Source organism: Stegostoma tigrinum, chromosome 1 (genome assembly GCF_030684315.1).
Source record: "Stegostoma tigrinum isolate sSteTig4 chromosome 1, sSteTig4.hap1, whole genome shotgun sequence".
In the NCBI taxonomy this organism is placed as follows: Eukaryota; Metazoa; Chordata; class Chondrichthyes; order Orectolobiformes; family Stegostomatidae; genus Stegostoma; species Stegostoma tigrinum.
In genome coordinates this window covers 46,460,980-46,476,721 of record NC_081354.1, presented here as the reverse complement: position 1 = coordinate 46,476,721, position 15,742 = coordinate 46,460,980, and the positions used below count along the sequence as shown (strand labels likewise).

The window sequence follows — 15,742 nt, the reverse complement described above, 5'->3', positions numbered from 1 at the left end:
CAAATATTAATTACTTTCTTGCACAATATTCTCTTGAGACAATGAGCAACCAAAGATTGCTTTTGGTGAATTGTTCACTTGGTATACCATCTTTAGGTCAGAGAATTCACATGTTTTCCACAACCCAATCTATCAGAATTTTCACAGAACAAAGTCTTTCACAAGATATCTGCTCACTGTAAGGCTAGCATCAATTGCCTCAGGTCTGACCAATCAACCTCACAGCCCAATAAAAGATGAACTATTCTTACCAAGATAATAAAAAGTGTGAAGCTGGATGAACACAGCAGGCCAAGCAGCATCTCAGGAGCACAAAAGCTGACGTTTCGGGCCTAGACCCTTCATCATGAAGGGTCTAGGCCCGAAACGTCAGCTTTTGTGCTCCTGAGATGCTGCTTGGCCTGCTGTGTTCATCCAGCTTCACACTTTATTATCTTGGATTCTCCAGCATCTGCAGTTCCCATTACAACTATTCTTACCAGTTGTGTTCTATTCATTTTCATTATTGTATCAAGACATGTGCTATTCCAAATATGGAAAGACATAATGGCCCTATTAGACTTAAAATTTGGACATTCTCAATATCTGCCTATTTCTAATATTCATTTATCATCAGTAATATGCTGCCTCTTTGCCCTCACCTCCCAATCGCACAACACATACAGAAGGTTTCACAATTTGGATTCACTTATCTATCCAGTCCTCTTGTTTTTCATACGTTTACCAGCCTTAATTGAGAAATAGTTATTCAAATACATCTGCAAAGAATCAAACTATCTAAAGTTGAGGTCAAATGAATAATTTCCCCGACATCAATTCAACTTGAAAACAGTAACAGGCAGATTAAAAGTCCCAGCACTAACGCTTATAGTTATGTTCATAACCAATGTTCTCTCTAAGCTGTGCATTCAAGTACCCATGCAGCAACTAAAAAGACTGAAAAAGCTGTACATATTGGATTGTCTTCCACGGAAAACCTTTCAATCGTGTCTAAAAATCTCTTATGAAATCTGTGCAGGCACACTAAAAATTATGAGGGAACATTGCTTTGCAGTCAGAGAGAAAAGTTATTACAAAACTGGAAAACAGAACAGAAATTAGAACCTGTAGATTTATCCCTCATATCCAACGCTGACTTTTTTTATACCCTATGCTTTTCTGGTTTTGATGTAGTTTCTGAATGCTACGAGCAACACTTTCACAAATTTCCCCATTATTAAATACATAGGCAAGATTAACAGAAATAAATTGACTTTTTTTGAGCAGTCTAACAAAAAGATTTGTTACACTGAATATTACATAAATGTTATACAACTAAAAGGTCTGAAACTAATAAAATAGGTAGAACATTACAACACAGCTAAGATTGGAGTTTCTGTCAACAGACTCAATGTTTACAGTGTTAAGCAATCACAATTCCTCAAGACAGGAACTCAAATCTGGACTGACACTTAGACCCTTTAGTAATACAGGTTTGTTAAAATTTCAAACAGAGGATGATCGATTAATCAATCAATCAATCAATAAATGGTGCAGTGAATCTGTAACGTGCCCTCTAAGGATGATGGAGGCAGAAACCGTCATGATATGTAAGAAGTACTTAGACGTGCATTGCGATGTCAAGGCACAAAGACTATGGATCAAGTGCTGTAAAACAAGATTAGAATAGTCAGGTGGGTTTTTTGACTGCACAGATGTGATGGCCAAATGGATACTTTCTGTGCTGTAGGTCTCTGATTCTACAAATAATTCCTTAAAGGTGAGGTTAACTTGACAGAGAGAGAGAATTGGAGGAGATATCTGCCATTTAATGCTAACAGTAAATCATACTGACCCATTTTTTCAGTGCCAACGGTAGCAAATGTAGATGTTGACTATCACTGAGGCCAACATCTGCTCTGCAGTTTCTAGATAGCCCAGTTACACTTGAATCTGAAAGCTGCAATCTGCCTGAGTGGGCTCCACCCATTACTGGGATTGTGCCTAGCCACTTAGCTTTCCTTTGATGAATCTGTGCAGTGGAAAGAGAGTGTTCCACTCTAAAAAGTAGGTAAATAGATTTTAAAACAGCCAGTATGTGCAGACCTCCACTTTGACACTGGCCTGAAGGTCTGGGCCATTCTATCTATATTCAATCTTTGGATTTGGAGGATGTTGAATACTTCAGCAGGAACAGAATTTGGCCACTGAGCCTCTCAAATCTATTCCATCACATTTGACTCGTCAGTCTTGCTTTGATCAAATTTTTCTTGATACTTGAATTCACTGAGATGTGAAAATTTCAGTTGATCCAACACTGATGTCTACCCAAAATGGCAATTCCAGATTTTCACTAATTTCACTGCTAAACGGCCTAACTTACTGATACAACGGGAAATACACAAATGATTAACTCTTACTAAATTCAAGAAAAACTAAGTAACAGTTGTGATGCTTTAAATTGAATAATTTGGTGGCACAGTGATTAGCACTGCTGCCTCACAGCACCAGGGCCTGGGTTCAATTTCACCCTCAGGCGATTGTATACGCAAATTCCACATGTTCTCCCTGTGTGGGGGCTTCTTCCGGGGGCTCTGGTTTCCTCCCACAGTCCAAAGATTTGCACGTTAGGTGGAATGGCCCTGCTAAATTGCCCATATTGTCCAGGGAGGTGTAGGTTGGGTTGATTAATCACGAGAAATGCAGGGTTACAGGGGTAGGGTTGAATAGCCTTCTTCCCCACTGTAGAGATTCTACGATATAAAATGAGGCAAGCGTCTTTAGAGGGTTAAAAACTATCACCCGTTGAAAAGAAGGAAATAGCGCTACATTTAAGTACACAAAAAAAATACCTGATAACTTCAGAAGAAAGTCTGTTGCAGAAATGTCTTGACTCAGGGGAAAGGCATCTTGATTGACTGTAAGGTCAGAGGATTCTGATGGATTTGCTGCACACTGCTGAATTGCCTCTGGTGTTTTGCCAAACACATGACTATCTGTTAATGACACACTGATGACATTCACATCACTGGGTTCCTCCTTAACTGATTTCAATGGAACAGCAGATACCTTGTAGTTTTCTGCTTTTGTTTCATAGAAAAGATGGTCCTGAATTTTCGATGTATTCCCAAGCAATTCCGTTCTCTTTTTCTTCTTATCAGCAGTCTCATTAGAAAGTGTCCTTGTGACCTCATATTCAGTAATCTCTTCTTTGACCTTCACCTCAGTTCTGGGAAAGTGCTGATGACAGCGCATGTGAAGTTTTAAACTGAAATGACGAGACGAGGTGAAAGGGCAAAGCTCACAGTGGAAGGTTTCACCTCTATCCTGATGCTGATGAACCTGCTGATTGACAAAGTTGTTTGAAAAGGGAGCGCGACAGCATGATAAAAGCTTCTAGTATAAACTTTACCCTCATCCCTTCCCACGTAAAATGCCGACAAACTCCCTTCAGAGTGCCTCGTTGGCAAAAGAATCCACACAAGCCAAAGAATCGAATGTGCTTGTTAATACAACAAAAAGGCTACAACAATTCCAGTCTCAAATTCCTGCACAATTGATTACCCGTGACTTTACCTAGCATCGAAAAATCTATTTGAAAGACAATTAGACCAGAAGACTCTGATGTCACCTGAAAAGCCAAGTCTACTGTTCAGAAAATGGATTTTGAGGGAGTGTTACAAGGTGGGGTTAACTAAACTGATTGGAACACCAACTTTCTTGCAAACCATGAAGTCTACCCTCAACTATATGGGGTAGATTACCCAAAAATTCCCATCAAAAATCAAGTCTCTATTTTGACCAATGTTTCTTTTTGCAGCTCCTGCTAAATAAAATGACAAAGAAAATTACAATTAAGATTACAATTAAAATCCACTGGAGGTTTGTTGCACATGACTATGACAGAAGTTTTCCCGAAGTGAATGCACCATTTAGAAGATTACTGTTGCAGTTTACGAAAAAGAAATGTTACAGTAAAACAAACATATCAGGCAATGAATCCCAAACCCTAATATCTGTGATTAGCAAACGGTGATATGCAGAAGCCAAGATGTGTTTTAAGGCAATTGCCCATACTGTTGTATTCATCTGCACTGTCTGTCCAGAAATTATACATGACCTATCCGCAGAGCTGCCAAAACTGCACTGAAACTGAATACAGAAAGACAACTCTTCCTTCTAACCTGCACCTGATAATAGCGTAAGTGAGCTCAGTTCAGGTTCTCACTTTGGAAATGACTGCAAGATTGAGAAAACAGTGGATGAAGAACTCAGGGGATATATAGCTAAATTTGTCAGTCTATGACACAGGTGGTTTGTCCTGCAGCTTAGCAGCCTTTCCAATATTACATAAGTTAAATCATACTATATTTTAACCAACTTCATAATGACTGCTCCTAAATGGTAAAATATTACCACTTATTCAGATGACCTTTTCTCGAGATTCTGTGCAACTATTGGTTTTGTGCAGTGGACTGAAGCTGTTAAAAGAATCTACATTGCTGTGTGTTTTGATAGCTCTAGCGTCACAAACACTTGGATACTCTTATTAGGAAATAACACCAACATTACCCAATTGCTGGTTAAAGATTATATTGACTTTTCAGGAAATTAAGCTGAATCATTTAATGAAGCATAACAACAAGTATTTTGTTCCTAGTATTGACTTTTACTTTGCTTTTGTAGATATTACTCAAAATTATGGCACTCAAACATAAATTAGTTTAGGAATACCGCAAAAAGGTACAGCAAGCATGTTAAAAACTCTGATCAATAACATTGAAATACCTTCAATCTGATACTTTGATGTTAGCTTTCTCTTACAGAAAGCTTTATAGCTCGATTTTCAATTGAGCAAGTGACAAGTTGATTTTGCTCCAAATCCACAAGCTCAAATTTTCATTACATGCTCAGGTTTAATACCTAGCTAAATGTATTCTAAATTCCATTATCTGTACTGATAAAATATTCCACAAGAATAGCAATAAACATTGGTTTGGTGGCTGGGTTGAGAAAGAGATAGTTAAATTGACAGAGTTTCTAGCATTGATCCTTGTGTCGCAGCCTAGTTCGGATGTGGTGGGACTATTGTGCATCATTTGCAAACAAAACCCATCTCAAATATAAGTCTCTTAACAAATCAGATGGCTAGCCAATGATCAACAGATTTTAAAGGGAAAACAGAAGACAACTCGTGCTCATAACATCAGGTCCCTGAAATAGAGGAAAATGATAAGGCAAAACCCCCGACTGAAAGTTAGCATTGTTCATTCTGCAGATTAGGATGAAAAGGTGTTTGTAATTAGTCAATATTTTAAACAGCTCTGCAATTTTAGTTTTAGGACCATATTTTAAAAAGCCATCTCTTCTAGGTCCATATGGTCCACTCCTAGTCCTTTTTCTATTTTCTTTGTAGATTAATTGTTTTGGACAAACTACAGAATTGCTTACACATCATTCACTTCTTATAATTGATCAAGTTTAAATTTCAATGATCGTCAGTTGTTACTTAAGTTATCACTGTATTTATCTAAAACATTTACACTATATTCCAAAACTAAACAAGAAAAAGCAATGAATTTGCATTCCAAATCAGCTTTCATCAGCAAAATTCTTTCACTGTAAAACAGTACATTCAGATTTATAAAATTACATCCTATTTCATTGTACCTTCATGTGCGATTTCAGATTATCCTTGCGTGCACAGCGGAATGGACAGAGTGGACATTGGTGACTTTTTAGCCCGGTATGAATCACCATATGACGTTTCCAGTAGCTTTTACGTTTTATAACCAAACCACAAATAGGGCACTGGAAGGATTTTCCTCCCTCTTCCTCGGAAACTGTAGAGAAAAATAAGACTTAAAGTAACTGCTGCTGAAGCCAAACACCTAGACCTGGCCCATTATTCAGATGAAATATCCCAAAGAATTCCATGCAAACTCAAGCAGCAGAGTTGTCGAAACCGATTCTTGGCATTCTGAATTATATGCACACCTGCTCAAAGATCAACTAAGTGCGAAGTTACTCTTTCCAAAGCTGTGCATTAGGAAATCATCACCGTCCGACTGGAGAGTAGTTCAGAATAATATTGTTTGAATTCTAATGAGAACTTGCATTTGAGTGCCTTTTATGTAGAAGCTTAAAGCAAAGGTGTACATTGAGTCAAAGAAGGTGATGTCAGAATGGGTACATCAAAAATTTGGTAGAGAGAGCTTTAAAGAAGAAATGCATAGAAAAGCAATGCATTTCAGTGACAAAATTCCAGAATGCGGGGCCTTAGCTATTGAAAAAAGATACCAACTGTGGAGCAGAGGTAAATGGATGGACAAGAAAACACAGTCAGAGCAATGGAAAGTTGGAGGGGATAAGCTCTCGCAGACCAAAACCAACATTCATTAGGGAGTACACGGGGTGTATGAATGAGCCTTGGTATAGATTAAAATAAAGGTAGGGTCATTAAAATGAGCTCACAGCTACATACTGAAAGACAACCAGAGTAGCACCCACAGACCATTTGTCGGAACTGAAAATAGCTGGGGTAAGGTTGGCATCTATATTGATGATGCAGACTAAAGAGGAGACAGAGAAGTGGGATAGAACAACAAAGATTTGTTTCGTAGTATGCATATTCTTCTCTCTCTCTCCACACCATGTACTCTATTCTCTCTTTCTATCCCAACCCATCGACATAAATACCTCCCTTCCCCAACTACTTCCAGTTCTGACAAAGGGTCACTGAACTTGAAACATTAATTCTGCTTCTCTCTCTACTAATGCTGCCAAATCTGATTTTCTCCTGCATTTTGTTTGTGTTTCAGATTTTCAGCATCTGCAGCTCTTTATTTGTATTATACTGGAATAGTCAACTTGAGAGATGATAAAGGGACAACCACATTTTCAACAGCAAGTGAGCTGAGGCAGATGTAAAGGATAAATGATCAACGAGGTGAAAATAACCAATCATTTTCAGAGTTTAGAAGCTCTAAGAAGGATGAAACAGGGTGAAGTTGCCAACTAGCTTTGCCACAGTCAATGATTGGAATGCAGAATGGAATTGATGGCAAAGGCACTGAGGTTGTTGTGGGATCAAAGATGTTGTCAGTGTTCCCAAAGTTTACCTGGAGGATACAGGGGTCAAAAGGTGGACATTGAAAAAAAAATCTGAACTTGCTCTGGGAACAAACACCTTGAAACGGAATTGGAAATAATACAGATTTGATATCTTTTGGATATAACTCCAGCACTTGGGATGGGAAAATTTGAACCACATTGCAATCCATTACCAAACAAACAGTCTACTAGTATTCAAGTCAGAATGAAAATACAAAAAAGGTATGCAAGTATTGCCCCCAACTACACTTCCTGGTTCCGGAGCATAGTTTCAACATAAATAAATACCTGCCTATCTTTAACATCTAAATTTAGGTTATGTCTTGGCACCGAGAGAATACAACAATACACATGCACAAGACAAAAAAAGTTATTTATGAAAAGATACCAAAAATCAATAAAGAAAATCACATGCAAATCTGAACTTCAAATAATACTTTTGACAGCACGTACCTTTATTGGTAGACTTTAGCATTTTCTGTTTGGTTGTTGGCAACAACATCTCAACTGGAACTGATGGAATCAGCTTTTCTTGTTTCACTTCCAAAGACTGCAAGGTATCTCCTGGGATCAGTTGATCTTTTCGCTCAACCAACATATTCCCAGCAGCCCTAGCTGCAACTTCTTTCAGTAGTGCAGCTGATGAGGTCATTGAGGCCAGAGAAAGGAAAGTGCTTCCTGGACGCTTATGATCTTGAGCAGAAGACAGACTTCTTTCACTAACTTTCTTTGAAAGAGCAGCCAATGCAGAACTGGCAGACTGCTTTTCTATGGGGTTATAAGGCGATGAGTACGGACTAAATCTCACTGGCTCCTCTTCCCGCGAAAGACTTTTGCCCAGACGAACAGCATTTGCAGCAGCCTTAAGTTTCTGTGTAGCTGAAGCAGGTGATAAACTACAAGATGATGAATTTTGCAACCAAATATCCTGATTCCACATGAAGTTGTTACTTGGACTAAAGTTATTACTTTGTTCTTGCTGAGCAGCTAACTTCCTAGCAAGAGCACTTAGTTGCAGTGCGTGAGTGGAAGATGGTGACAAAGGCAAAGCTGAACCAACAGCAACTGCAGAATCATCTTTCTCTGTAGCTCCCAAATCAGGCTTGGAATTGATTGACCCAGCCTCCAACAGACGTCTTAAATTGCTACTCATAGGTTTGTGTAATATATGGGATCCCATTTCATGCAACAGTGGTGATGGAACAGGTGACAATACATCTTGTTTTTCCGAAGTGTCTTTGAACTGTTCATTTTCAGAAATCAGCAGCTCTGAGGAGTTCCTTAAAGGAGTTGTGCTCCCGGAGGAGCTTTCTGGAGAGGTGGCCTCTTCTTGCAGTTTATTTCCAGGAGGCACATTAAGGTCTTCTTGCACATCTAAATAGGAGATTTCAGAAGGTGTTTCAGAGGCATTTCCAAACCAATTCTCCTCTTCGCCCAGTTCTCCTCCTGCTTCATCTTCATTTCCATCTTGAAATGAAATTGGAAGATGTACCACAGTCAAATATTATATCATACTGTTATTGAAACTGTAACCTCATTTTTTAGTGTATTCATTCCCACAAGGTAATTTATCTGCCCGTATGCCCAATATAACAGAAAAAAAAGTTCCCAAAATTCAAGAACCACCTTGGTTGATTGTTCATGGACTTAAACAGTCATTGAATAGTTGTGCCATTAGTTGTAAGTATGCCGGGTTTGCAGTTTTATTCAACCTTGCATGAAAATAAATATTCGACTGCTGCATCTGTTGGATGGGCCTCAACTGAAATACTGCACCTAATTCTGGGCACTAGATTATTAGAAGATTGGCAACAACTTGAAGAGGATGCAGGGGTGAAATTTACTAGAATAGTTCCAGGGATGAAGAAATTGAGTTATGTGCAAAGAAGAGGAGACAAGATGGGTGATTCTCCTTAGTTTGGAGAAAGGGAAAGGAAGTCATTAGAGATGCTCAAAATTATAGGAGGCTGAAATGAATTACATAAAGAACTGTTTCTGTTGGCAGGTAGTCAGTAACTTAAAAGAAACATATTTAAAAATATTGGGAAGAGAACAATGGGGAGATGAATAAATTATTTCATGTGGTGAATTGTTCTCATTTGGATTAAATTTGCCTGAAATGGGTGGTTCAATAGTCAACAGAGCCTTCAAAGGAAATGAATAATACTCAAAAAGATGACATTTGTAGGGCCATGAGTAAACAGCAGAGGGTGAAATTAATTGTTTTGTTTTTAAAAGAGAGAGGCAATTCGTCAAAATTGTAAGGCTTTACAGGTTGATGCTAACAAATGTCCCATAACTTTAACCTTTGTTTTGTGTCCTGTCTCATCCAGCCATGGCAATGTTGATGTTCTCAAATAACTCAGAACATCTCAACTATTTTTCAGGAATTAGGCTTTGGTTAAGGTAACATTATAAAAGGTATGTGGGTGAAGTTCAAAAACTATGTAATGAATTTAAAGCACTGCTTCTGACTGTCATCATGAGCTGATTGTAACTCTTGGGGTTTTTAATATATACTAAGTAAACAAAATTGCAACCTTAAAAGCACAATGAAATGTGCACATTATCTCTTCTCTACATCTAACTTTAACTTACTAAATGCATAGTTTTATTAAAGCAGTGACTTCCCCTTTTGATATCATCAATGCATAAACAAATGATCATTATTCTCTTGTCATTAAAGATCAATGATCACAACTTTCTCTGGATGGGATGAGTAAAATGCTCAAATCAAACTGTCACTGCAGTTATCACATAAAGTGATTATTCTTTGGTAAAGCTGATTCTTTCCCAAAAAAAAAAGTACTAGCTTTAAAATTTGAATTCTTGTATTCTTTCTTCATATTTGTTACAATAATAACGAAACGAAAAATAACAGAAAATGCAAAGTAAAACAGGCTGACTATAAAGAGCAAATAACACAAGCAGTGGCTCCTTAACCTAAAAGGAAGTGGAGACTAAGTGAACATCTGACTAACTGACATTAGATGTTTCTTTCACACGCTGCTCCATGACAAATGGCAAGAAAGGTCGACAGCGAGATCAATAATTAGCATTGCTTCAAATGTTGTGTTAATGGCTGCTCATTCTAAAGTTAAAAAAGCCTCACAGCAGAGGTGGAGGAACACGGGTGGCGTAGAGGTCAAATGACTATATCAAGTCAACCAGGAAATTAGGTATAAATGCTTTCCTCCAAATATGCCCTTTTTCATAAAGGAAAAGAAGAACGCATGACCATTTGCAGCTGTAAGTCACTCAACATCATGAATAACAAAGAAAATTACTCAATAACAAATTAATGTATTAATTCTAGTGTCAATAAATGTGGAGCTGGAAAAACACAGCAAGTCAGACAGCATCTGAGCAGCAGAGAAACATTGACTTCCCTGCTCCTTGGATGCGGTCTAACCTGCTGATTTTCGAGCCCCCTATTTATTAACTCTAGCTTCCAGCATCTGCAGTCTTTATTGTTTGCTAGTGTTTTAATTCTAGACAGTCTCTCACTTTTGTCAGTCTCAGTGCATGTACAATCTTAAATCATGGAAGGTTGGAGTTATATAGAAAGACTGCAGGCTAGAGCATAGGATGTTGACAGGTAGCCTTTCAGAAGTCTATAAAATAATGAGGGCCATAGATGGAGTTGATGACAGTAGTCTTTTTCCGAGCGTGGAGAATTTACAAGGTTTTTTTTAAATTTAAGAATCCCTACAACATGAAAACAGGCCATTTGGCCCAACAAGTCCGCACAGTCTTGGAAGAGAATTAGACCTAGACCAAAGCCTGCATTTCCCATGGCTAATCCACCTAACCCACATATCACTACACACTACAGGCAATTTTAGCATGACGAAGCCGCCTAACCTGCACATCTTTGGACTGTGGGAGGAAACTGCAGCACCTGGTGAAAATCATGCAGACACAGGGAGAATGTGTGGAGTTTACAATATACAACTGTCAAAGGGTGCAATCAAATCTGGGTCCCTGGTGCTGTGAGGTAGCAATGCTAACCACTGAGCCATTGTGCTGTCCCCACCAACAAAAGATTTAAAAATGACATAACAGGCAAATCTTTTACACAGGGGGTGGTTTGTGTGTGGAATGAACTTCCAAAAGGTAGTCATGAATGTGGGTACAATTACATCATTTAAAAGACATTTGGATAAGGGCATAAATAAGAAAGGGTGGGAGGTAAATGGATCGGGGACATGCAGGTGGGGCTAGTTTAGTTTGTGATTATATTTGGCATGGACTGGTTGGACCAAAGGGCCTGTTTCCATGCTGTATGATTCTATGTGGGTCTTCAAATCATATGCATGTTTTGCTGTCGTTCACTCACATCTGCTCAATTCTAGGGTGATTTTCTTTCCCTAGTGAGCAAGCGTGGCTTCCATGGTATTGGTTGTCGCCGATTGTTGGTTTGTGGACCAATGTGTCTGATGGTCATCTCTCGCTCTGTACAGATGGGGAGATATCTTCCTAACCAGCTGCCTGTTCCAAAGTAATAGCTTCTCCAGTTGTATATTGATCACTGAAACAGAAGGCATGCATCTAGTCGTTCAACATGTACTGCTTGCAACTGAAGTGGATTTACACAGATACCAAGTTGCTACGTGGGCTGACCCTTGTTGAGAGCACGGAATGCTTACTCTTTGACTGTCTCTTCTCTCTTCAGCTCTTCCAAAGACTTGGCTTTGCCTTTTCACTTTGATTGTGTCATGCTTCCTGTTACCAGTAACTTTTACACTATTGGAAGAGCAGTTAGGATATGGCATGACATTAGTCTACAGACTGCACTACTTTGCATGCCTTCAACAGGTACATTTCTCCATTCAAGGGTTGTCTTGTACAAGTCTATGCTGGATTTTGCTCAATTTCATTATGACTCCTTTGGCAATCTTCACTGTCACTTTAGTTTTTCCATTCAGTTGGGGATATAAATGTAGAGATGACGTATGGCATCCAATTTCCCAATCCTGTATGAAACAGTTTAATTCTTAATTGGTGATTAGTTGGTTATCTCACTCTGGAATACAGTTGTACTTTTAGCTATTCTACATATTCATTGTTAGTTCTTCCACAGTAGCCTGTCAGAATAGCTGGTGAAAAAATAAACAATTTTTTGAGCATGTAAAGAGGTACAATCCAAGATTCATCCATGGTCTCCCTGGAATGTCATGAAGACAAGTAGCTCTTGAGGTGCCTGGTTTTGTTTGTTACAAGCATTCCAACAGCTACTGTGATCCTAAGTCTTTTTGTTAATGAGTCACACCGCGTGGAAATAGACCTTTCATCCAATCAGTCCATGCTGATCATGTTCCCAAATTGAACTAGTCCCACCTGCCTGCATTAGCAAATGTCATTTAGAACTCTGCAACTGTACCGGCATCCACCATTTCCTCTGGCAGTTCATTACGCAGACTGATCTGTCCTTGTGTGTAAACAAAAAGTCCAATTCTGCAACACCAGCTATTTGTCATTTAAATCTCCCACATTCAACCCTACTCCCAGGTGTTTCCATTTTTAAAAATCTCTTATGCCAATTTCACCTATTTAAAACTATTACATTTCTAACATTTCCTAACACTGAATTAAAAGGTCTTAACTTAAAACATCTGTTCTGCTTCTCTCTTCACAAGTACTGCTTGACCTGCCTGGATATTTCCAGCATTTTCTAGGTGAATTTCAGTTTTTCAGTATCTGTAGCGTTTGCTTTTGTGAAAATTCACAGGCTCTGGTAGCTATATAGTTAAACTGTTATGCACTCAAAAAAGGGCCCTCTTGTGATGCAGTGGTAGCATCCCACCTGCTCCAGAGGTGTGCTATAACACTTCCGAACAGGCTGATTAGAAAATCAGGCTACTAAAAAAAAGCACCGATAACAGAGTGGAACCTTGTTCTCGTTCGGTTTAGATAAAATATCTTTCTTGTGACACCACAATTTAAACCAAAGCAAAATCCTTGTTAATAGAATAGATGAAAGCATCATTTGACCATCATATAAACAGCTGTTTACTCCAATATCTCAATTATTTCTGGAAATGACTGAAAATTCAGAAATCAGAAACATGTGACATTTCGTTTTCAATTTTCCAGCATGTCTAAATCTACTCTTCAGCTTTTAAGTATTTCTATCTTATAGTATCAATTGTTGAATGGCTTATATTGCTTATTCTTACAAACACGCAAACAAGGAACAACATTAGGCCACTTGGCCCATTGAGCCTGCTCCACAATTCAATAAGCTCACAGATGATCTCATTTTAACCTCAACTCTACATTCCTGCATACCCCGATAATTTTTCATCCCCCTTGGTAGTCAAGAATTGGACCCACTACTGCCTTAAAAATATTTAAAAGATTCTGTACCAACTGCCTTTTAAAAAAGACTCTCAACACTCTGATGAAAAATGCTTCATCGTTCTTGTCTTAAATGGGCAACCCCCTACTTTTAAAACTACGACCAGTAATTCTATATTCTCCCACAAGAGGAAGCAACTCTTTGACATCCATCTTGTCAAATCTCCTCAGGATTTTTAATGTTTCAGTTAAGAGACCTCTAATGCTTCTAAACTCTAGAAGATTCCTCAAAGCAATCTACTCATTCCAGCTATTGGTCTAATAAACTTGCCCTTCTCTCACTCGCTACTTGAAATGCAACTCTAGGGCCTGTTACACAGCCTTATTAAATGTAAGTGCATAAGTATTATTAATAGAACACCACTGAACTTACAATTACTGTACTGTTGTTTCTTTAGACAACTTTGTTGTCCATTAACTCACCAAGTTACTTTGACTTTGCAGGTTCAACTTCCAAAAGAACAACGAAAATTACAGCACAGGAACAGGCCCTTCAGCCCTTCAAACCTGTGCCAATTGAGATCCTCTGTCTAAACCAGTCACCTATTTTCTAAGGGTCTGTATCCCTTTGCTCCCTGCCCATTCGTGTAGCTGTCCAGATACATCTTAAAAACACTATCGTGTCTGCGCCTACAACCTCCATTGGCAACTCGTTCCAGGCACCCACCACCCTCTGTGTAAAGAACTTTCCACGCATATCTCCCTTAAACTTTCCTCCTCTCACTTTGAACTCATGACCCCTAGCAAATGAGACCCCACTCTGGGGGAAAAAAAACTTCTTGCTATTCACCTTGTCTCTACCCCTCACGATTTTGTAGACCTCAATCAGGTCCCCCCTCAATCTCCGTCTTTCTAATGAAAATAATCCTAATCTACTCAACCTTTCATCATAGTTAGCGCTCTCCATACCAGGCAACATCCTGGTGAACCTCCTCTGCACCCTCTCCAAAGCATCCACATCCTTTTGTTAATGTTCCCTTTCACAAGTTAAAATTCTTACCACCATTTGATGAGGAAGACACATCATACAGAAACGTTTCATGTAATTCTTTGTGATGATTCAATTTCTTATTATCGTTCATCATAAACATGACCAATGCTCCATTTCCATGCATAAACTTTCAACAGACATTTGCTATAGCATTAGATGAATATAACTTCTGTTTAATTCAGTTAATGTTACACTGCCACTCTTCCCCTATTAATATCAAAATACAGAAAAGCTTAAACCAATGACTGGCACACAAACTAACAAATCTAAACATAACTGTTCAATGCAAGCCAATACTACAGAGCATTGTAAGAGCATTGAACAGCACACTTTCTAACGTTGTAATAACAAACCTTCACTCTTCCTTGAACATTTTCCCCAAACACCAAGTTCATCTGTTCAGGCTGATCCTGGCTACCCAACTTTTCTTCCTTCTCATCTACTTCACTGCTACTCTTAAACTCTGATGATTCAGCTTACTTTGTATTCTTCACATGACTAGCTTGTCTCTTGCTCGACCAGCACAGCACTTCCCTTGTGCGCCTCAGACTCAACTCAGTTTCTTCACAGCTTGCATGGATACACTTCAGCATCTCTTTTCTCATTTCCAGATGGTGAATGACTTTAGCCAGAGATGGAATCTTGTACATCAATTCACCTCTGCAAGCTCAACACTCTCATCATAACATGTCTGCCTTTGATGCCTTTAAGTCAATCCTTTTCATCATTACTAACTGCAGCACTTGGAAAATTGCATTTTGTTCTGCAGCTTGCTTGATATTTTGGAGGGGGCGGGTTGGGTCAGTAAGCTCAGTTGGCTGGATGGCTAGTTGGCTAGTTTGGGCTGCAGAGGCTCTTCTCAACTTTCCCTCACTTGAGGTGTGGAGGTCTCCAGGTTAAACCACCAGCAGTCTTTTCTCTCTAATGAGACACCAGCCCAACGGTCTGGTAGTACTATGGTTTGATTTGAGCAAGACGCTCGCCTTTTAGTTTGAACGTCTCAGCAGGATTGATGACTTCTAGAACATTAAACTGCTGCTGCTTATTGAAGCTAGAAGATTGCACATTCTGTATTAGCATCCCTTTTCTTCAAAGACTGCTGGTCTCAGCAGCAGGCATCCACATTTGTATATCATTTCCAGGTAATACCTCTACAAACAAATGCCAGTCTTGCAAGATGTTTTGGAGCTGATGAAAACAATTTGAAGAAGAATGCTAAAAGGATCATCCAAAGGGATCCTACAAATACCATTAAGGACAACAGGATAATTAGGGACAGAATAGGGCACTTTAAAGTTC

The 15,742-nt window shown here is 38.9% G+C and overlaps 1 protein-coding gene across 5 annotated transcripts in view; it reads right to left on the bottom strand.

Annotated features, from left to right (window-relative positions):
- Positions 1 to 15,742, bottom strand: part of znf827 (zinc finger protein 827) — a 125,899-nt gene that overhangs the window by 88,465 nt on the left and 21,692 nt on the right. For 4 of the 5 annotated variants that reach the window (XR_007247909.2, XM_048534071.2, XM_048534088.2 and 1 more), the window contains exons 2-4: positions 7,546 to 8,559; positions 5,650 to 5,822; positions 2,832 to 3,324 (exon numbers count right to left, since the gene is read on the bottom strand). Coding sequence is in view for 4 of the 5 variants with exons in the window: in XM_048534071.2 (XP_048390028.1) it covers positions 2,832 to 3,324; positions 5,650 to 5,822; positions 7,546 to 8,559 (1,680 nt within the window). In the remaining variant the exon portion in view is untranslated. The remainder of the gene's footprint in view (positions 1 to 2,831; positions 3,325 to 5,649; positions 5,823 to 7,545; positions 8,560 to 15,742) is intronic. The other variant, XM_048534081.2, reaches the window with a different exon arrangement.